At 42.0% G+C, this 23382-nt stretch overlaps 2 protein-coding genes across 5 annotated transcripts in view; both read left to right on the top strand.

The window, feature by feature from the left end:
* The first annotated feature begins 879 nt into the window (after positions 1-879).
* CNEP1R1 (CTD nuclear envelope phosphatase 1 regulatory subunit 1) lies at positions 880-9435 on the top strand. Of its 2 annotated transcripts, none has more exons than XM_048816743.2 (6): positions 880-1041; positions 3525-3596; positions 5642-5715; positions 7210-7319; positions 7425-7479; positions 8085-9435. In XM_048816743.2, exons 1-6 carry the CDS (start codon positions 1017-1019, stop codon positions 8124-8126), a joined length of 378 nt encoding a protein of 125 aa, XP_048672700.1. In that variant the 5' UTR covers positions 880-1016; the 3' UTR covers positions 8127-9435. The 2 variants fall into 2 exon arrangements, with proteins under 2 accessions (XP_048672700.1, XP_048672701.1); XM_048816744.2 differs by lacking the exon at positions 880-1041 and adding an exon at positions 1273-1469.
* Positions 9436-13505: 4070 nt separating this feature from the next.
* The window catches only part of HEATR3 (HEAT repeat containing 3), a 34973-nt gene continuing 25096 nt past the window's right edge, over positions 13506-23382 (top strand). For 2 of the 3 annotated variants that reach the window (XM_048816576.2, XM_048816575.2), the window contains exons 1-3: positions 13506-13741; positions 19111-19283; positions 20418-20505. In XM_048816576.2, the coding sequence (XP_048672533.1) occupies positions 13607-13741; positions 19111-19283; positions 20418-20505 (396 nt within the window). In that variant the 5' untranslated portion in view covers positions 13506-13606. Of the gene's footprint in view, positions 13742-15506; positions 15556-19110; positions 19284-20417; positions 20506-23382 lie in introns of those variants that run through there. The other variant, XM_048816578.2, reaches the window with a different exon arrangement.

Raw genomic sequence — 23382 nt, 5'->3', positions numbered from 1 at the left:
TAAAGTTACCAAAATAAGTTATATCGCTTTTTGGACTACATATTTAAACAGGAACCTATTAAACATACAGTCAGTGTGCCAATATAATAGGTGTTCACAGAATCATACGGTTAGAAGGGACCACAGGGATCATCTAATCTAACCCCCAGCTATAGTGACTGACTTGTCATGTGGACCAGATTGCAGGATTGGGGCCAGCGTATGCCCCCACCCACAGAAAAGAGAGGTATTAAATACAGTAATAAAGAACTATGGGAGAATTTCTCACATTTGTTTGCAGCTGCAACCTCCAACCCAAGCAATTATTCTTCTGGCCTTTTATATTCCACATCCGAGAACAGTTCATAAAGATTTAGTTTTTTGATTAACATATAATAAATATTTGGTTTAAAATGTATTTCCTCCCCCCACACACACACACAACCCAATGCAGGAATTTACAGTACTTAACATTAAGGATATACATTTATTGAAATGGGAAATTATCCAGCACACATTTTTAGGGGAAGAGTCTGAAAGAATTGCAGAACTGTCCCTAGGACTATAAGTGTAAGAGACCAAGGAGTCTTTCCATTGATTTCAAATGGCCTTTGGATCAGGCCTCTCCTCCTCGCTCTAGTTTTGCACGTGGAGACCGATGCCCTCAGGGCTGTGACACATACAAAAAAGAGGCAACAGCCGCACAGTTTGCTCGGCCGGGCTCCCGCCCGCAGCTCCATCGCGCGCCGCTCTTGTCTAACGCTGCCACGAGCCGGTCCTACCCCCGGCGCTTTTTGGAATCTTTCCCCCTGCAGCCACGCCCCTTCCCTTCCCAGCCAATGGGGATGGGGTTTGCTAGGGAGGGGTGCGACCCGGAGGGGATGCCCAATGAGGTGCGGCGTTGTTGTGGGGGACGGGGGACTGCGGAAGGGGCGCAGGCTGGGAGTAGGAGCCGGCTCTCTGGGCTGCGATGCGAGCGGCTTCCAGACGCTGAGGAGGGGGCGGCCGTGCGTGGTGACCGCCCTCCCCCACCCGCCATGAATTCGCTGGAGCAGGCAGAAGGTAATTGGGGTCGCGGGGTCCCCGCCCCCCCGGGCCCAGTGACCCTTCCTCCTTTCCTGGGGGGGGGCCGCGGGGGAGCTTGTCTGTGCGGCTCCCGCGCCCCAGAGCGGACTCCTGCCTCTGACCCACGACTCCGGCCCCTGCAGCGGGAGGCGTCACAGGGCGCTGGCCAATAGCAGCTGGGGGACTGCGAGGCCACCCCACCTCCGCCCCGGAGTGGGGAGGGACGTTCTGCGTCCTGTGGCCCAGTGACAGCGGGAGCCAGCGAAGGGTGTGCGGGGCGGGGAACGGGAGTGAGCGGCGCCCCTCCCCTGGGGGGTTCCGGTTTTCTGTAGGGCCAGAGGTGCGCTGTGCAGACCTGCCCCAGGACAAGGTCCCTGGTGCCCACAGCCTCACGCCCTGGGGGATGGCTCAAAGGCGAGGAGCCGGTGAGTCGTGGATTAATGTTTTGTTTGCTCGCTTATTGATGGAGGAGGGGCATGTTCCTGTTCTGCAAGCGGCGCTTGGAACAACGATAGAAAGTGGATTCGGTTGCAAAAGGGGAAAGTTCTAACTCTTAACTGAGCCAAGTTATTTGAACGAGAGTGCGTGCATCGGCTTTCTCCACCGGGAACAGACTAAAAGATCTCCAGTAGTTTGCAGAACTTCCTTTTTGTCATCTTTCTTTGGTTTGGTTGTTTCATGACCGAGCCTGGCTTTTACAGTGTGGTCTATTAAGTCTGTTTTTTCTGCGTTGATAAGAGATTTGCTGTACAAGTTGGAAACTTGTCATAGAATATTCACTAATTCCTTTCCTTTTTGAATGTAAGCTATGTATTCAACACAGCTGTAATTCTTTAATTGCATTCTATATCTCAAATACATTGAAATGTAATAATCTAACCAAGGAATTCTTTTCTTCAGGAAAAATACAGCTCACTGAGCTTCACTTTCTTATTTGCTAAAACAGAGCCTTGTTTTAAGTTTTGGTGCAGATTTGTAGCAAGGATATTAAAAAGGAATTTAAAACTGCTTTTTTCAAAAAAAATCAATACAGGAAAATATTTTAATAATACACCAGTACTTCAAGATTAGATAGATTAGTAAATGTCATATATAAAACAAACAAGATGTAGATACATTAGCGGACATATTAGAAATTATGGGAATACTGAAGTGACTGTCAACACTTATTCTAACACTGTAAATATCAGAATTATCCCTTTGGTTAGAACTGGTAGACACGCATTTTTAAAGACCAAACCCATCCTTTTTTTGAAAGAGGTCCTTAATTTGGGCTTCCAAGACTTATAAAATGTAGCTCAAGCCTTTATTTTTTTATATTCGCTTCATTTAAAACACTAAAAATCATATCTAATTTACAAATGCTTTCTATTGGTTAACAAAGTAGTTACAATTTTTCCAGTTGATAAACATTGAAATAATCTCTGTGTATATTTTAGAGTAAGTACATACTTCAGTAACAGGCATGCATTTTAATGAAGGTATTTTTCTTGTAGTTTTTGCATTGTCACCTTTATTAGAATTGACATTCTAATACAACATGAAATTCTTTCAAAGAATAGTAGTTGTTACTTGAAGCCAGCTTACATTTGAAGTATATATACCTTTTATTAATAAAAAATATCAAACTTCAAACAATAAATTAGTGGGACAGTTTTAGGCCCAAAACTTCTCTGCTGGAAAAGGAAATCTTCACAGACGTTAAAATGAACAGTTGACTCTTTTTTTTTTTTTTTATCTGAAAATATTTCTAAAGTAGATTTCTCTTCATGTTAAATAGTTCCCCTGTAATGTTGCAAACCAAACATGCTATTTCATGAGTCAGATTCTAAAGCTGGCTAAAACTTAAATAATTTATTATTGTATTTTAATTTTTCAAGATGAGTGGCATGTAAAAAAATAGATTATTGAAACTGAAAGGACTATAAAAATCTCAAATGATGCCAACTGAGGTAAGAATTTTTGTAGTGAGTTATGGTGATAGTGTCATTCTAATCACAAACAAAATACCAAACTCTATCTATCATTAACACAGACCATGGAGTGTAACAAGGTTTTCTGACACATTTTACATTTCAAAATATACCTTGTTTTAGAGTATTTTAATCTATTAATATTAATGGCTTGCATTTAGATTAACAAAGGGATACCATGTCAAGGTATTCTAATCTCTTCTGTATATGGAAATACCTGTCACTTAATATATTCCTTCTTGGTGGGGAGCTTAACCAAAAAGTGTGGTAAATTCTAAAGCTAATATGCTGAGATGCAGTGCAAAGCATCTTTCCGTTAACTATTGCTTAATCTGAGACGCAAGTGATTTTTGATCACTACATATTCAGTGCATTACAGCTTTCCTTTGCAAGTTATGAGTCTGAGCTGCACAGGGCATAAGTAACAGAACAGAATCTGAGGCATTAACTATTAAAGGTCAACTAATAGACCAAGACTTATTAGATCTCTGTCTGTCTTTTCCTCAGATCTCAAGGCTTTTGAAAGAAGACTTACTGAATATATTGCGTGTTTGCAACCAGCTACAGGACGTTGGAGAAGTAAGCTTAATATTTTAAGGGAGAAGTTGGATTGACTCTTTAATACTTCATTTGGCATTTACCCATGTATATGCCTATGGATTTGTGTTTACAAAAACAAACCTGTGCTTTAAAAATCTTACTGTATATACTTTGTATCTGAGCCTAAAAATCTTTTAAATATTTGAAGGTACCACACATACACAAATTTTGCAAAAAATAGCAAAAGTAAAATAATGGATATATGTTGTTGCAACTATACTATGTGCACAAAACGCTTATAACATTTGCACAGTTGCTATTCAAAAGTAGATATTGGCAAGAACAACAAAGCTAGAAGTGTAATCAGTATGATAATGATCTTATAGGCAGTCTCAGCAAAGAAGGCCAGGACTGAATTAGTCTTTTTAAAAGGAATTCTTCAGGACAAGTTCGAGGCATATTGAGGCTTTGTGATTAAGGCCATATCTACACTACCACTTATGTCAGCAAAATGTATGTCGCTCAGGAGTGTGACACCCTCCCTCCCCCATGAGTGACATAAGTTTCACTGGCATAAGTGGTAGTATGCATGCGCTGTGTCAGCGGGAGAGATCCCTCCAACATAACTACTGCTGCTCTTTGGGGGTGGTTTAATTATGTCAACAGGAGGACTCTCTTCTGTCAGCATAGAGTGGCTACATGAGAGATCTTATAGGTGTGCAGCTGCATAGGTACAGCTTTGTCACTGTAAGCTCTCTAGTGTAGGCATAGTCTGCACTACCTTTTTTCATTCTTGTATCTATTTTGTGATTGTATATAGGGGTTTGGTTTCCAAGTTGGGCTATTTTTCACCATGATAACTTAAAATCATTTGTTTATCAATAGCTTTCTCCTATTCCTTAGTATATTTTCCAAAGTTTCCCCCAAAATCAATATATTAAGTTCACTGGTCCTATAGTTTATTTTTTTAATGGGTGTGTTCACTTTCCAACTGTTGGCAATCTCTTCCAAACTTGTTCAAATATATTTAAATGCAGGCTAAAGTTTTACTGACTTAAAGCACACTCATGAAGAAGTTTTAAATAAACACTGGATGTGGCATCTAGTGACTTCATAATTCTGTTATCTGTATAATAACTACTTTATTCCTGGAAAACTGGTATTGATATAGGTAGATCTTTACTATCTTTCTGTGTGAAACTGGAGAAATACCTTTCATTTTATATGGCATACAAACTTTTTAAATTCCCCTTCGAATGTGCAAATTCCAGCTCCTAACTGGACCGTTTTTATTTTATCAGTATTACCAGCCCCCAAAATAAGACCTCACGAGTCTGCTTTACAAGCAATGAGGTTTGAACCTTGAGAATGTGCACTGTTCATGTCTTTCAGGCTTTTATCCACAACTATGAGTGGAGGGTTGGAAATAAAACTTTATTGTAATAAAAGCTGAGGTTCTCACATAATCACTTGCCTCCCAGAGCTGGAGTACTGCTACACTTGCAATGAAATTGAAAGAGTTGGCGAGGCTGCCTGCCTCCTCGCAGAGCAGCTTGTAGGACTGGCACTTTAGTGTTATTGGTCCTTGGAAGTTATGTGCAGAATACTGCGTGGGTTTTTAGTGTATTGCTCAAGAAAGATATTGTGTACTACTTTCCCTCAATTTTCTGACTAATGTTTCTAAATCAGTGTATCTAGTAGAAACCTCTTATATCTCCCCCCCACCCCCGCCCCCGCATGTCTTTACTTAACAAAACACTATCTGGTACTATTTTTTTGTCCTCTCTAGGAGGCTGATAGAATCTTGAAAGGGTTGCATTGTTTTAAACGGTAAAACGTTTTTTTATCTCCTTCCACTTTGACTGCATATATAGAAAGGTGGGAGTCCAGATGAGAAACAAACATGATATGCGGGTAGAACTCTTCAAATAAATCTCACTCTTCTTTGGACATTCTTATAAACCAAGAATGGAGAGGGGAAATAAAATAGAATGTAATCTCTTTCAAAGCTTTTCATGAGACCTTAAATACTTTCTAATAAATATAAACCAGATGTGTTGCTTATGACCTTTATTTTTCATCAGTGATTCTTATAGTGGTATCAGTCTGCACAGCAACGGGTGCTTGGAACTGGTTAATAGATCCTGAGACACAGAAGGTAAGTTATACTCTAATGTTGAAATATTAAATGTCTCATAATGTTTGTAATTTAGATAATAAAAACAAAGTGTATGTAGTCAGGAGTTGTGGACTGCCTTGAAGAGTGAAAAGCTAACAGCAGGGTTATTTCTCTGACTGATTCAAGACACTAGTGACAAAGAGCAAATTCAGTGGATTATTTACATCACAGGTATCACACTTTGAGGGGCAACTAAGAATTTTTGAGGCATTCCACAGCTGTGCTGAATAAGGGTGATTTCCCCAGAATAACTTCATTCTGTCTATCTATAGAGCATAGTCTGCTGAGGCCACCTTCAACTAGACTGATCCATGATCAACAAAATTGAACTTGTGAGAACAGTAGCAAATTAATTAGTCCTAAACGTTTTTTCTTATGTACCTCTGCACTTTGGAAATATCTTCCCCCTTTCTCCTTGAAATAACTTTTTGTAGCAGTGGAACAATTTAAAATTTGTCACCCTAGATATGTATACACAAGCTATGCATTTAAGTTTTTGTTTAACGTGAATATCCAAGATGATCAAGTTTATGTTTTCCTAAACTGTGTGGGTGGAATGGCCTGAGGCTTGGTATTCTAAATTTCAGACCAGAAATTTGCGGCTTGTATTGAAGTGATGGCAGACTTCTAGGCTACATTGTATCTGTGAAACTGAATCTGAAAGTATAGTTGTTCAATGAACTTTATATGGTGCAAGAGAACTTCTGAGTGGAATATAGGAGATTCGCTTTACCACCAAACTGAAGAAAAATTGGTAAAGGATTCCTCACTTACTTTCATTTTTATACCTTAGCAATAAACTGAGCTAGAGCTATTACATTTTATTCAGAAGTGGAAAGAAAAATACAAGATGAGTGATGAACAATTGATTATTTTTGTGTCATTAACAGGAAAGTACTTTTTAATTTTAGACTGTTCCCATAGAACTTTAAAACAGAAACTTAGCTTAATTGCAGAGACTCAAACAGCACTACTACAATGAGAAATGTTATCAAATCAGAAGCTGAAGAATAAATACCCTCGGATCTCACAGTTTTAAAAACTCTCTTCAGATGTTATCACTCTATTTTGTCCCCACTTTAAAAGGGATAACGTCATGGATAGCAGATCTAAAATTTTACTTTGGTTATTTTTCTTAAACAGTATCTATCACTTAGTAGGGCAGCTGCTCTAATTGGGACTTCTCCCAGGAAAATCGGAGAATATTTTCTCTGTTACCTTCCAAAATATCTGAAAACAGAAGGGATATTCATTGGGAAAATGTTTGGCAGAAGCACTTCTTGTAAAGAGTAGCAGGGTTACAAAGGAGTAGTAAGTTCTGAGTAACAAGGGAATTTTTAAGAGATCTATTCCAGTTTACATTAGTGGCCTAAACATCCGGTTTGAAATACTTGGTCTCCAGCTTGATGATGTCCCTTCAATCACGGAATCTTTTAATAGTTTTTCTTCAAGATAATTTTATTTCTCTCCTAGGTGTCCTTTTTCACATCATTGTGGAATCATCCATTCTTCACAATTAGCTGTATTACTCTAATAGGCTTGTTCTTTGCTGGCATACACAAAAGAGTGGTGGCACCATCAATGTATCCTTTGATAGTTTGTCAGGTGAAAGTTGAGGTAATTCTTACTATAACTGCAGCCCACATAAAATCTTTGTTTAGTACTTTTCTTTGACGAAATTCACACAGCATAGCAGCCCGATGTCGAACAGTCTTGGCAGAGTATAATATGTCCTGTGATGATGTAAGTGACTCTAGTCTCACTGACTACATGTACATGTTTAAGGCAGGAATAAATGCAAAAAAGAGGAAATTGCTCTCTCTTCCTGAACAGACATTGCATTCCCAGCTGGCACGGGTATAAATAGCAATGTAGATGGTGAGACAAGGCTTAGGTGTGTAGACTGGCTTACTTGCATGAACCGCCTAAGCAGTGCCTCCCACGTACTGTGAGATACTATCCTGCTATTTTTAGCAGCATAGTATCTTGATAGTGGTGCTTTCTCTACTGCAGGGAAAGGCCCTGGTGGGGAGGATGCAGCAGTGAGAAGCTCTGGCAGTTCCCTGTTGCCAGAGCCTTTTACTGCAGCATGTTGCATGTGTGTAGTGCCTGTACTCTACATGCTGTTAAAGGGTAGACAGCCTAAGAGTGCATATTTACATTTTTACAAATAATGTATGGTTAAAATATGAAACTACAAGTTACTTAATGGTTCCATGGATGCAAACTCTTAGTTCTCACCCCTGTTGTTGCAGACTAAAGAGAAATTAGCACAGATAGCCTTACTACAAAGGTGAATGTTATGTTAAATTTCAGGGTTTGTTTGAACTTGAATTTTTCTTTCGCAGACTGGAAAACTAATTTTGAAACCTAGGCCCCATGTTCAATAATCACGATCTTCCTTCAACTCTGTCCACTGCCATGGAAACCAAAAATGACCTTTTCTCAAGGTAGTGTGGCACAAAAAGTCAAACAGGACTGGTTTTCAGTTGCCTAGGAGTGAGAGTCTTACTTACAATTGACAGCGTAAGTGTGCAATATTACCGTCTGGCATATTTGTCTAAATTCTCTTTTGACTATCCTCATGTTATCAATGCTTTTGCTACTTTTGATTACCTCTTTTTCAGTATTAGTGTCACTTTTGTTCTTCAGGTAGAGCAAAACAAGCAGTGAAGTATGTTAATTGGTTACTAAGTTAAACTTGGAAACCAAACCTTGTTTGTTTCTTATAATGTGTTTTTTGCAAACTACTGTAAATAGCAAATCAATGCCAATGTTAAGCAAAGAGTAATACATGCTGTGTGAATTCTTGTTCTCATGAACCAGTATTTAAAGGGATGCTTATCTGCCATTCCAAGAGCTTTTTATTAATTACAGTGGTCTCTTTCATTCCTGGTTACAATATTTTTGGAATCTGCAAACAAAAGAGACTTAAAAGAGAAATCTATGGTGGGGAAAAAAGGTCTTATTATGTTTAAGAATATTACAAATATGTTAAAGTATCACTTGTCTGTCTATGTACAGTACTTCGGCCACTTTCACTGTGGTTATCCTTAATTCAGTGCTTTCATCTAATTCACAGTACAACCTGGTTTTAATTATTTTAAGATTTTAAAAACTCTTAAATATACTTTCAGATTATAAAAGTTCTGCACTGTATCTGAATTCAATAATCACACTGTTTTAAGAGTGGATTTTATCCTGTTATAATCTGGCCATGCAACTAGTATTGCAAATATTTAACGTTGGATTCAGATAATTTGATAAAGGAAATATATGATCGGTGCCACAAAATAAATTAATAAAACTCTCTAAAGTGTTCAGAGAAACTAAGTGTGGCTGTTGTGTATACATAGTACAATAGTCCTTGAAATATTTAGAATCATCATAACAGTTTAATTTTAAGTGTTCAAGGTGCCTTTTTACCTGTTTCAGATTTTTGTAATTTAATTGAGCATACATCAGCATAAAAACAAAAAGCTATTGCCGGCACAGTAACCTCTCACTACAGATAAGATTAGCAAGGCTGCCTCTTAAAGTGAGCATAGTTTGACTTTTATGTATGTTAAATTTTTGCTCAGTTGAGGCAATAAAATCCTTTGCTCCTAAAGGTTTTGTACTTCTGTCCTTCCATTGTTTTTAACTGATGTAAATTTTGTAGGTAAATATGTGCATTAAATAAATACTTTATATATGTTAGTATGTTTGGGTTTTTTTGTATTATAAATTGACAAATGTGCAGATATAGGATGGGAAGTGACAAAAGCTGAACAGTTATGTACTTTAGTTATGAACAGCTGAAGACTCCAGTGACGGAAGTATTGTGGCTTTTGTTTTTTTGTGAAATGTCATGTTTGTAATGCTGGATATTGATGTCACCAAAATACGGACAGAATGGAAAGCTGCAGCCCATGGTCCCTCTACAATAATCCACCAGTCTACCTCAACCCTGTTCCAGGCACCTTCTCATGCCTAGAGCAGGTATTGTCTCTATCTCCATTCAGTCTTTGTCCTTTCTGAGGCCTCAGGAAGGCCCCAGATTCAATAAGCACTTAAGTATGTACTTGGGTGCTAACAAGGGTGCCATAGACATTAATGTGATATGACCACTTGTTGATATGGTGGGTCCTTGTCCAGTTCCTGGTGAACATATTCATGTAGGCTCCTGAGTCATCATCAGACGGAAATTACTTTTAGTCACTTCCAAACTGGCTGGATTTGAACTAATGATCTGCAGGTCATCCAGCTTCCCTGGAATGCCTAAATCAGTGGCTCTCAACCTTTTCAGAATGGTGTACCCCTTTCAGTAGTCTGATTTGTCTTGTGTACCCCCAAGTGTCATCTCACTTCAAAACTACTTGCTTACCAAATGAGACGTAAAAATACAAAAGTGTCACAGCACACTATTACTGAAAAAGTCTTACTTTCTCATTTTTACCATATAATTATAAAATAAATCGACTGGAATATAAATACTGTACTTGCATTTCAGTGTATGGTATGCAGAGCAGTCTGAACAAGTCATTGAGTGATTTAAGTTATACCGTTCTAAACTCTATGTCGTCAGGAGAGCTTAGAGCGTCTCCTGTGCCACTGTAAGTGCTGTAGTATAGATATAGCCAAGCTTACACAGAGCTCTTCAGGTCTGGGAAATGTCACAGCTAAATACAAGGTTTCAGAGTAGCAGCCGTGTTAGTCTGTATTCGCAAAAAGAAAAGGAGGACTTGTAGCACCTTAGAGACTAACAAATTTATTTGAGCATAAGCTTTCGTGAGCTACAGCTCACTAAATACAAGGTGGAACAGATTGTTTAGCATAAGTAGTTAGCACATTTCAAGGGCCATTCAAGGTAAAATGGCTTGTTAACAGCAATCCAGTCATGGGGAGGGAGTGCGGAAAGGAAGCACGGAAAGGAAGTGGAGGAGCCAGTTTTGGGGGTTGTTAGTGTTGGGTTACAGATTGTTGAAGCCAGTGTCTCGGTTCAGTTCATGATTCTGAGCATCTAGCAAAGTTATGAATTTAGCTCCCAGGCTCATCTTTTGAAAGTGCTGTGAAGGTTTCCATCGAGGATGAGGACTGATAGGTCAGATATAGAGTGGTCACTTTGTGAAGTGTTCATCCACAGGTGATTAAGGCTTTGTTTACACTACAGCTTATGTCTGTATAATTTATATTAGTGGGGGGGGTGTGAATAAATCACCCCCCTTGAGTGACTAAGGCTATGTCTACACTGGCAATTGAACGTATTAACCTCCCTCCGCAGACAAAAGTTTTGCCACGACAAGTGCCAGTATGAACAGCGCTTTGTCGGCAGGAGAGCAAACGCCACTTGTTGCACGTGGAAGTTTTTTGTCCGCGGGAGAGCCAACAAACAGCAGCTATACCGCATGACTTTTAGCGACACAGCCGTTGCGACACAGCCATGTTGCTAAAAGCTGTGTCGTGTAGACCAAGCTCTAACTTACACTGACATCAGCACTATGTTGGTGGCAGAGCTTCTCCTGCTGACATAGCTAGAGCCACTCGTGGGGACTGGAGTAGTTAAGTCGATGGGAGAGCGCTTGCCCATTGGCTTAGAGCAGCGCAGCTACATCAGTGCAGCTGTAAAGTGCCGAAAGTGTTTTTTTGGTCGTTTATCATATTCCTGTGTGAGTTCATACAAGAGTTTACTGATACACCGCTACGGTCCACTTCACCTGGAATGGCCCTTGAAATGTGTTAACTACTGTAGTGCTTTAATGAAGATACTCTAGGCTGATGGGAGAGAACTCTCCTGTTGGCATAGTTAATCCACCTCCTGGAGCAGCAGTAGCTATGTCGGCAGGAGAAGCTCTCTTGCTGAGGAAGCATTGTCTATACAGGGGGTTAGTTATACCAAGCTATGTCGCTCAAGGGTGTGGATTTTTCACACACCTGAGTGGCAGTTATACCAGTATAGGTCTGTAGTGTAAACCAGACCTGAGGAAGAGCTCTGTGTAAGCTCGAAAGCTTGTCTCTCTCACCAATAGAAGTTGGTCCAATAAAAGATGTTACCTCTCCCCCACCTTTTGTCTCTAATATCCTGGGACCAACCCGGCTACACCAACACTGTATATAACTATGGGAGATAACTTTCAAACATGGTTGCAAACTATAAAATGGAAAAATATTAAGGCTGCAAAAACTAAAACCAGTGTGCCACATGTAAAAGGCAAGGATAATAGCTCTGGATAATTTAGAAAGAATCTGCCTACTTTCTGTCGGAATCTGGATGTTTTTATTTCCTATTGTGTGCTGCTCCACTCTGTGGTTCCAGGGTTGGATACAACATAAGGACAATAATTCAAAAGTATTTACTTTAACAATCTAATCTGCCTTTGCTGCTGTTGTACAAAGTTTTAAAACCTACACCCTTCCTTTAAGTCCTGCCCTGGTCTCTCTTACTCTATAACAGCCCGTAGTAAATATGCAGCTGTTAGGGACAGATTTAAAAAAAAGCATCCAAACAATTTGTATCTGATATTGCAGCAGTTTATGTGCATGTTTTGTAGCTGTATTATGTAGCAAACTGTCCACTGAATGAAACATCACAGTTGTGCAGAATTCAGAGTAACAGCCGTGTTAGTCTGTATTCGCAAAAAGAAAAGGTACTTGTGGCACCTTAGAGACTAACCAATTTATTTGAGCATGAGCTTTCGTGAGCTACAGCTCACTTCATCGGATGTATCCGATGCCACAAGTACTCCTTTTCTAGTTGTGCAGAAGTATCCATCTCCATTAATCACTTATGCTGTCCAGCTGTGAACAAATGAGATGCAGTTTACTCCAGTTGATAGGGTATAGTAGTAGATTCAGAAGATGTTTTATTATTTATTTGTATCTAGTGGGGAGCTTAGGAGCCCCTAGTCATTGAGTAAAACATGGGGTTTGTAGAAACCTAGAACAAAGACTATTCCTTTGGCTATGTGGACACTACTGCAGTAAGTCAACCTAAGTTACGCAACTCCAGCTATGCGAACAATGTAGCTGGAGCCCACGTAGCTTATGTCAACTTACTGTGGGGTCTATATTGCCCTAGGTCCATGGTAGATGCTCTCCTGTCTACTTACCTTGCTCCTCTCCTTCCCCATGGAGTACCGGGGTTGAGCGGAAAGCACTCTGAAGACCCGCTAAATCAACCCCCGGTGCACCGATCACCAGAGCGTCCATCCCGCGGTAGTGAACGCATAGCCTAAGGGTATTTGAGGCAGACATAGGCGACGTCTACACTAGCACTTTTGTATATATAACTTATGTCACTCTGTGTATATATAAAGTCTGCTGCAGTTTCCACGGTATGCATCCGATGAAGTGAGCTGTAGCTCACGAAAGCTCATGCTCAAATAAATTGGTTAGTCTCTAAGGTGCCCCACGTCCTCCTTTTCTTTTTATGTCACTCAGGTGTGTGAAATAGACACCCCCTTAAGTGACATAAGTTACACCACCAGAAGCACTGGTGTGGACAGCGCTATGTCCACCAGGGAAAAGCCTCATAAGCTGTGACTCTAGGAGTGGGAGCTTTAAGACAAACACCCCTGCCGTCTCTTCCCACCTGTGGAAAATGTGTGCAGGGGCAGCCGCGGAAGGAAGGAGTGGAGGGTTTAGCTTCCTTCTATCTTGGTAAAGCAGCAGCCCGGCAGGGCCTAGGCTCTCAAAAGGCAAGGGGCGCCGGCGGGAATCGGTTATCGTGGCCGGCGTAGCGCCCCCTAGCGGATCGGCAACCAGCCGCTCCTTCTCCGCGCCTGCGCCAGGGTCAGGGCCGGCCGGGCTGCGGCCGCACACGTGGGGGCTCTGCGTTCTCCTGCGGCCCGGCAGGGCAGGGTCGCCGCGTCGCCGTCCGCGGGCGGACACCATGGGCAAGAGCAAGGCCAGGAGGTTTCGGAGAGCCCCGTTCTCCCCAGCCGGCCCGCAGCAGGCCGCTAGCGGGGAGGGGCCGGCCGGGGAAGACGGCGATGGAGGCTCCTCGGCCGCTGAGCTGCTGGAGAAAGTAAGCGAAAGCAGCTCCTCCCCTTCCTCCCCGCAAGTCGGTCTGGGGGGGGGCTGGGCATAGGCTGGAGCCCTGCTGCTCCCCCCGTCCCCCCCCACTCGGCCAGTGCTGTGCAAGCAGCTCTCCCAGCAAGGGGGCCTCTCCTTTTGTGGGCCGGGGCCCCCCGCCCACGTGTGTCATGGAGGAGGAGAAGGCCTGTGTGTGGCTTCAATGGCATGCTTTGAGCCGTGCAGGCACGGGCAGATTGATGGGTAGGGGTTCTTTGAGCCTGGTTTTACCCTCCCCGGAATCTGGGAGGGGACCTGTGGTGTCTGTGCCGGAAGCGGCTGCACTCTGCACCTGGCTCAGGCTTGATTTGTGGTGTGCAGTAGCTAGCCAGTTTCCCACCCGGGATGTGTATGCTAGCCATACAGGGAGATGGACTTTTTCCCCCCTCCCTGCAACATCTTTTCAGAGGGAAAGGAGCTACAATGTGGGCTGTACCTTCTGTGATAGAGAAATGCACAGGTTGTTGTCACATACCAAGTGGTGGGGTGTCATCTGGTCAGTATAGAATCATACAAGTGTATTGAGAAGTCAAGTCCAGTCAGAGGCAGAACCAAGTAAATCTAGACCAGTGGTTCTGAAACTTTTGTACTGGATATTTCTGTTAATCCATTATTACCAGGTCTTGTGTACTGGATATTTCTGTTATTTGGTGTAGAAGTACCTCATTCACCTCCTCTTCTTGATTTGGTAGGCGGTACTAGCCCCTCCCATGACATCACCCCTATTTGTTGTCCATTTTATCTTTCCTTATATTACTTTCCACTGGTCTGTCTCTCACCCCCTGGAACTCAGAACAAGTATATATATTCTTGATGTATAACGCAATACCTCCTCCCTCTTTACCCTGCTTGTCTTTCCTGAACAAGCTATACCCTTCTATACCAGTATTCCCCTCATGAGATTTATCCCACCAAGTCTCAGTGATGCCAACTAAGGCATAATTTAGCTTGTGAACTCATATTTCCACTTCTTCCTGTTTATTTTCCATACCTCTTGAATTTGTGTATAGATATCTAAGATGTTGAGCAGATTTCCCCACTAATTTCCCTCTTGTTGCTCCTATGACCCTATTGTAATTTTCCGTCTCTCTCCCTCCCCCCCAACAACTAGTGCTCTGTTAAGGTCATTTTTTTTATGCTTACCTGTGAGCTTTTAGAGTAACAGCCGTGTTAGTCTGTATTCGCAAAAAGAAAAGGAGTACTTGTGGCACCTTAGAGACTAACCAATTTATTTTAGCATAAGCTTTCATGAGCTACAGCTCACTTCATCGGATGCATACTGTGGAAAATACAGAAGATGTTTTTATACACACAAACCATGAAAAAATTAAAAGAAGCTTTTGTCACCTGCCCCTTTTGAGTGTAGTTTAAAACCCTCCTTGCTAGGTTGGCAAGTTGGTGCTTGAAGATGGTCTTTCCCTTCTTGGTCAGGTGGACCCCATCTCTTCCCAGCAGACCTTCTTCCCAGAACAGCATCCTATGGTCGAGGAAGCCAAAGCCCTCCTGTTAACACCATCTGTGAAGCCATCGATTCATCTCCAGGATGTGCATGTTCCTCTCTTACCCTCAACCGGAGGACAGATGAAAATACAGCCTGCACTTCTGATTCCTTCACCCTCCCTCCCAGAGCCCTGTAGTCATTGTTGAACTTTTCATGGTTCTACCTGTGAGTATCATTGGTGGCCATGTGGATGAGCGGCATTCTGATTCCTTCACCCTCCCTCCCAGAGCCCTGTAGTCATTGTTGAACTTTTCATGGTTCTACCTGTCAGTATCATTGGTGGCCATGTGGATGAGCGGCATGTAGTAGTGGTCAGAGGGACAGATGAGCCTCAGCAGCCTTTCTGTAATGTCTCAGATGCAAGCTCTAGGCAGGCAGCACACCTCTCAGGACATCATGTCAGGTCTGCAGTTGGATACCTCTGTCTCCCTCAGAAGAGTCCCTGACTACCAGCACCCTACGCTGCCTCCTCTTGGGTGCGGTGGTTGTGAGCCTCCCCGTTTGGGGGTAGCTGGCAGCTCCTCAGCCATTGAGGTCTGCTCCTCACCTCCTGTAGCTGGTACGGCATACCAGTACTTTACCTTGATGAATGGGGGAGCTGGGTTGAGGGTGGAGCACAGTCTATGGTCTGAGGTGGCCATAGAGTAGCCAGTTCTTCTCTGGTGCAGTCGTTGTCTGTAGTTGGCTAGCATTCTCCATCTCAGATGTTTCCATATGCATTCTGTCAATCAAGTCCTCATGCTCTTGGATGCTATGCAGACAAGCTGCCTCATCCTGCAGCTCTCTTACTTGCTTCCTGAAAGACTCAACCAACAGACACCTCTCACAGCAGGTGGGAATGTGCAAGCTGCATTCTCAGCAAGTCTCCAGGGTATGAAGCCTCTAGGGTCAGTTTGTCTGTCTGGCGAGGGCCCCACAGCTGCAGGTAGAGGAAGATCTAGCAGTGGTATTGGCAACCCATCATTGTCCTCCCATGGCAGGTGGCTCTTTGTAGAGTTAAGGGAACTTAACTTCTTCTACAAATTAAGGGAAGGGGGGTGGGGAAATGAAAACAAAACCAACAACAGGAAGGGGGGGAAAAGATGTGATTTGGGAAACCACAGTCCTGTTAGTTTGACCTCAATTGTATGCAAGGTTTTGGAACAAATTTTGAAAGAGAGAGTAGTTAAGGACGTAGAGGTAAACAGTAATTGAGATTAGATGCAACTTAGTTTTATGAAAGGTAGATTGTGCCAGACCAATCTGATCTCCTTTTTTGAGAAGATTACTGCATTTCCTTTGTCTAAAAAATCAGTTGATCTAATCTACATGGATTTCAGTAAAGCATTTGATACAGTTTCATATGGGACATTATTAGTTAAATTGGAGAAGATGAGGATTAATATGAGAACTGAAAGGTGGATAAGGAACTGGTAAAGGGAAGACTACAGTGGGTCATACTGAAAGGTGAACTGTCAGGCTGGAGAAAGATTACTAGTAGAGTTCTTCAGGGATCGGTTTTGAGACCTATCGTATTTAACATTTTTATTAATAACTTTGGTACAAAAGGAGGGAGTGTGTTAATAAAATTTGCAGATGACACAAACTTGGGAGGTATTGCCAGTACGGTGGAGGATTGGGATATCAGACAAGAAGATCTGGATGACCTTGAAAACTGGAGTAACAGAAATGAGATGAAATTTAATAATGCAAAGTGCAAGTCATGCACTTAGGGACTAACAACAAGATTTTTTGCTATAAGCTAGGGCCTTATCAGTTGGAAGCGACAGAGGAGGAGAAAGACCTGGGTGTATTGGTTGATCATAGGATGACTATGAGCTGCCAGTGCGATGCAGCTCTGAAAAAAGGCTCCTAAGATGCACCAGGCAATGTTTTTCCAGTAGAGACAGAAAAGTGTTTAGTCCCATTATACAAGGCACTGTTGATACCTCATCTGGAATACTGTGTGCAGTTTGGATCTCCCATTTTTAAGAAAGATGAATTCAAACTGGAACAGGTGCAGAGAAGGACTACTAAGATGATCAGCGGAATGGAAAACTTACCTTCTGAGAGGAGACTCAAAGAGCTTGGCTTGTTTAGCTTAATCAGAAGAAGGCTGATAGGCGATATGATTGTGCTCTATAAATACATCAGAGGGATAAATACTACGGAGGGGGAGGAGTTATTTAAGTGCTAATGTTGAGACAAGAACAAAGGGATACAAACTGGCTACCAACAAGTTTAGGTTTGGAATTAAAGGAAGGTTTCTAACCATCAGAGGAGTAAAGTTGTGGAATGGCCTCCCAAGGGTAGTAATGGGGGCAAAAAACATATAAAGACTGAGCTTGGTAAGTTTGTGGAGGTGATTGTATGATAAGATTGCCATCAGTGGCATGTAGCTGATTTGTGACTGCTAGTAGCAGATGTCTCTAGTGGCTGGCGGTGGGAAACTAGGTAGGGAGGACTCCGAGTTACTACGGTTAATTCTTGCCTAGGTGTCTGGCTGGTGCGTCTAACTGATCGCCATATTTGGGGTTGGAAAGGAATTTGCTCGCAGGTCAGATTCACAGAGACCCTATTTTTTTTTTCGCTTTCCTCTGCAGCATGAGGCACAGGTCACAGATTTAAATAAGTGTAAAGGGTGGATTCTCTGTAACTTGAAAGTCTTTAAACCATGATTTGTGGACTTCAGTAACTCAGCCAGAGCTTATGGGTCTATTACAGGGGTGAGCAGGTGAGGTTCTGTGACCTGCAATGTGCAGGAGGTCAGATTGGATGATCATGATGGTTCGTTCTGACCTTAAAGTCTGAGTCTAATACATAACCATACCACCCTGCCTTCCTCCGCTGGCAAACTTCCAGGTGCCTTCATCTCACCAGGCACCTGTTTTGCCACATATATCTCAGCTCTTCCCTTGAGTCTTGGTACCATTCTTGAGGAGGGAATGAGGAGGCAACTGAACATCTGAAGTTTGACTCACTCTTTTTTCACCCTGACTGTTGCTTTTCATAAAAGGGAGGGTCATGCAGAGTAAATGGCTGAACTTGCTCTCCCTTTAAAAGAAAAATAGTGTAGTTTAGTCTTTGACATGTAAAGCCCCCTGACCAACCCACTCCTCTATGTTCTTCCTGTTTGCAAGCAGAAGCCCTGCCCTGGGGAACTAGTATGTTTACTGGAGAGGGCAGGGGCAACAGTACTGGCCAGTCTTTGGTGCGTGGCACAGCTGAGCGTCTTCTGCCTCTTTCCACTTCTCTGCTGCTCCTGCTCTTTGAAACAGCTGTTTGTTGGCCCAGCAGGCCGTAAACCCTGTGAAAATTTGAGTCTACCTGAGCAGAGCTTTCGCCTGCAGACTGGGAGAGGAGATTGTCAAGGACTTGGCAATATCAAGAGAACAAACATTAAAAAAGACCCCAAAATAGATGTAGCCACTCACCCATCATAACCCTTCACTTTTCACTAGTGTCATTGAAGAGGATTGTACTTAAAGCTCATGTAGACATGTTATGAGTGTGGGTAATCAAATCTGTTTTTCCATAATCAGACTTTTGGTAGTCCGTGATTACTTGAACTGATTGAACAAATCATTGCTTCCCTTTTCTCTTGTATGCTCATTTTTCTTTTGATAAGATTTTTGCGTTTCAGAGTTTAAAATCTAGGTGAAGATCTTTTGATTTTTAAAAGTGTTTATTTCTTTTAAAATTTGTTAAGTCTTCTTCCTTTACAGAAATAAGAAAACATGATAACGAGGGGGAAGACAGTGCAGTGTGGGGGTGGGGAAAATGACAGGTTTTGTCTCTTGCTACAGTGTAACTTTCTAATCTCCTTTGTTGTATCTCCTCAGCTGCAGCATCCAAGTGCTGATGTAAGAGAGTTTGCCTGTGCCAACATTTCCAAAATGTTGCAGCAGAAGCATGCAATCCCAGCCTTTCTGCAGAGAGATGTAGTCCGGTGTTTGGGTCCCATGTTGCTTGATCAAAGTTTAGCTGTTCGTGAGACAGCTGCTGGAGCTCTCCGGTAAGTGATTTTTAATAATGTATTGTAGAAGAAGGAGTTACTGTTGGTACAGTAGAGAAGAGGAGTTTCAGATACAAGGAAACAACCTTGAATATTGTCATCTTTGGGATTTTTTACTTTAACCCTATTATATATATTGTTCTAATCAGAAAAGTCTTGATGTATGAATGCCTACAGTCCTGATCTCACAATGAGATTCATATGGACAGATGCTGATTGCCTTCAGTAAAGCTCCACAAGAGTCTTGTTGCAAGATCACAGCTTACCTTAGCAGTTGTTGCTACTCTGGTTCCTACTTCTTGTCATTTGTTGTTTTCCATCTCTGTAATAGAAAGAAATACTAAGGGGCAAAATTTTATGGGACTAACTGTATTGCACCTAGACCTACTGTTGTTGTTTTTTTTATTTGCACAGAAATATAATGTCAGTGTTAGTGTTTCCTTTAGAAATGTGTTTAGTAACAGTTTCCTGTAAATATTTTGCACACACATGCTTTAAAGATTAGCTTCCAGGATATCAGAAGGAAGGGCTTGGGGCTATGTTTCCCAAATGAAATCTTGCCATATTTTAGTAGGAATAAAAGTAAGCTCAGGGTACATCTACGCCGGGGGGGGGAGAGACTCATGTCAGAGTCTGAAAGCCCAGGTCAGCTGACTTGGGTTTGTGCTACAGGACTAAAAATAGCAGTGTAGACATTAGGGCTTGGGGTTGGGGCCTGGGCTCTGAGACCCTTTCTCCTCACCAGGTCCCAAAGCCCAGGCTCCAGCCTGAGCCTGAACATCTACACGGCTATTATTAGCCCTGTAGCACAAGCCTGAGTCAGTTACCCTGGCCTCTGAGACTTGCTTTCGTGGCTTTGGCTCATTGCTATACTATCTACAAAGGTCTTTTTTTTTTTTTTTTTTCTTAAACTGAGTTTTATATATTTTTAGATTAAGAAATGTAAGAGACTAAAAGCAGGTGATTCATGCAGTATCACCTTAGTAATTAAATGTTACTTTAAAAAAAAAATAAGGCAAAACCTGTCATAACCTCTAAATCTGTTACTATAGAAATATTTAAATATACCATCTTTGAAATATTCAAAGCAGGTAACTTTATAATATGTGATCCAAGACATTTAACTTGTTCCAGAAATCTCAGTGCTTGTGGAGGATTTGAAGTTTGTGATGACATGGTGACTAAAGATATCATGACACCCCTTGTAGCGCTTTTGAAAGAGGTATGTTAATTTTTTTTAACTTCTATACAATTTTTAAATTGTCCTCGTCTTTCTTTTTTCAAAACTACCATGAAGTGTTTGTAAAATTGTTCTGAAGGAGTCACTTGAAATTTAGGCAGAAATTCTGGCAAGATTAATGTATCTCATAATGTTAGAAAAAAAAATTACAATTCTATTTGTAGTAGATACAATCAAGCAGAATTAAGATATTAGCTGAAAATAAATTGCACATGTGACAATCAGCAACCAGACACACCAAGAAGAGAACAGGGGGACTGAACCCTAAAGAATAAGCTGTTGAATCAGCTGATTGTGTATGATGATGATATATTAGACAAAAATGTCAAATAAACTTCAGCTCCACCTCTCAGCCGGACAGCGAGCAATCAGACAGGGAGAGGCACCTCCCAAGCCAGACTCAAGTAACCATTGCACAATCCACGAGAAGACAAAGATGGGCCATTAAAGTTAATAGAAAGTCATTGAGACAAGTGGGTATTTTCCCACTTTGAATATCTGTAGTGATTGAAGAAAAAGAAAACCCTACAAACCCTTTTAAAACGGAAGGGGTTGGAAGTGAAAGGCAACCGAGGGACCGTCTTTAGATGGGAAGCAGTCTGTGGATGCTAATGCCCCCCAAATCTAGGGTGTATGCTAGGAAACTGTTCAAAGGCAATAGGTAACTTGTATTAGAAAAGGGATTTCATTGAAGATGGAAGTGTAAAGTCTAAGGGCACTTCTGCGCTACAAATTTACATTGGCACAGCTGCAGTGAGTCTGGTGAAGATGCTCTAAACCGATCAGAGAGAGCTCTCCCGTCAGCTTAGTAACTTCACCTCCATGAGAGGCAATAGCTATGTTGGTGGGAGAATCTCTCCTGCTGACATAGCACTGTCTACACAGGAGGATAAGGTCAGTATAACTACGTCACTTGGGGTGTAGATTTTTCACACCTCTGAGTGACGTAGTTGTACTGAAGGAAGTATCTGACTTAGACCAAGGGCGAGGCTGCATCTTTGTTTGTTTGCTGGGTAACTTGTTTGTAGATTCATAGATATTAAGGTCAGAAGGGACCATTATGATCATCTAGTCTGACCTCCTGCACAATGCAGGCCACAGAATCTCACCCACCCACTCCTGTGATAAACCTCTCACCTATGTCTGAGCTATTGAAGTCCTCAAATCATGGTTTAAAGACTTCAAGGAGCAGAGAATCCTCCAGCAAGTGACCCGTGCCCCATGCTACAGAGGAAGGCGAAAACGCCACAGGGCCTCTTCTAATCTGCCCTCTAGGAAAATTCCTTCCCGACCTTAAATATGGCGATCAGCTGAACCCTGAGCATATGGGCAAGATTCACCAGCCAGATACCCAGGAAAGAATTCTCTGTTGTAACTCAGATCCCACCCCATCTAACATCCCATCACAGGCCATTGGGCCTATTTACCATGAATATTTAAAGATCAATTAATTGCCAAAATCATATTATCCCATCATACCATCTCCTCCATAAACTTATCGAGTGTAATCTTAAAGCCAGATAGGTCTTTTGCCCCCACTGCTTTCCTTGGAAGGCTATTCCAGAACTTCACTCCTCTGATGGTTAGAAACCTTTGTCTAATTTCAAGTCTAAACTTCCCGATGGCCAGTTTATATCTATTTGTTCTTGTGTCCACATTGGTACTGAGCTTAAATAATTCCTCTCCCTCTCCAGTATTTATTCCTCTGATGTATTTATAGAGAGCAATCATACCTCCCCTCAGCCTTCTTTAGTTAGGCTAAACAAGCCAAGCTCCTTGAGTCTTCTTTCATAAGACAGGTTTTCCATTCCTCAGATCATCCTAGTAGCCCTTCACTGTACTTGTTCCATGTTTGCTTTCCTTTACTATTTCATCTTTGAATCTGGGGTTTTTCTATTAAATCCACTTGTTTTTTTTTTAAACCCCCAAGCAGATCTGTTGTACAAACTGTATGGCGTGTGTGCGCCAAAGTAAACTGATAACTAGTGGGTCTGTTTCATGCCTTCATGGGAATGGTCCAGGTGCCTGGTATTTACGAACTTGGGGAGGATGGATTTGGGGAGACTCAGGACTCCAAGGGCTGTTGGAGTCACCCCTCAAGGAGTGACTAAGCTGGTGGAAGCCAGGGTGAGACCTTGTGCTTGGTGGGCTAGCTACTGATATCAGGGTTCTGAGTCATACAGCGTTTAAGGCACCCCAAGGTACAGAGCAGGTGGTGACATAGCTCCTTACTCATTTGGATGATCTCCAGCATGTCACAGTAGTGTAGTTGGTACAGGAGTTGCACTCCAGTATCAGTGAACTGAGGTTCGCTCTCCAAATACTTGCTGAACAAACCCTAGTGGATTCAAAAGTGAGGGAACAAAGTACAAGCTCACAGGTTGTTATATTCTTTTGTTTATTTTGTGTCAAGAGGAATAATGAAGGAAAGGGGAGAATGAGCAAATTAGAGTCCTGGTATGCAATGGATAAAAAGCAGCTAGGGAGCTTATGTTTGAAATCTGAGCCATAACAGCAGAGCATTAAGGCACCCCAAGGTCAGAAGGCAGGCAGTGACCAAGCCCCTTACTGGTTGGGATGATCCCCAAATGTCTCAGCTCCCTAAGGAATTGCTCCTAATCCCTTTTCACATAAATTATTACACAACTAGAACACTTTTTATTTCTGTGAGAGTTTACCAAAATGATATGCAAATCTAGAGAGAGATCCCAAGCAAGGACCTGATTCTGCACTCTGATCTGCTAGCACAGATCCCTGTGCCCACACAGAAATCCGTTGAAGTTAATGGGACCCCACACAGCTATAGGGAGAGTGAATCATGCAAGCAAATCTGATTGCAGGATCTTTACAATTTGACAT

Source organism: Caretta caretta, chromosome 12, assembly GCF_965140235.1.
Source record: "Caretta caretta isolate rCarCar2 chromosome 12, rCarCar1.hap1, whole genome shotgun sequence".
In the NCBI taxonomy this organism is placed as follows: Eukaryota; Metazoa; Chordata; order Testudines; family Cheloniidae; genus Caretta; species Caretta caretta.
This window is presented reverse-complemented; position numbering and strand designations above follow the sequence as displayed.

What these genes read in the sequence shown, in the direction of transcription:
- CNEP1R1 (XM_048816743.2), top strand. Translation starts at nt 1,017, where the DNA reads ATGAATTCGCTGGAGCAGGCAGAAG. An exon ending in AGAGTGGTGGCACCATCAAT is followed by an intron (nt 7,320 to 7,424) that starts GTATCCTTTGAT and finishes AAATTCACACAG; the next exon opens with CATAGCAGCCCGATGTCGAA. An exon ending in ATAATATGTCCTGTGATGAT is followed by an intron (nt 7,480 to 8,084) that starts GTAAGTGACTCT and finishes TTTCTTTCGCAG; the next exon opens with ACTGGAAAACTAATTTTGAA.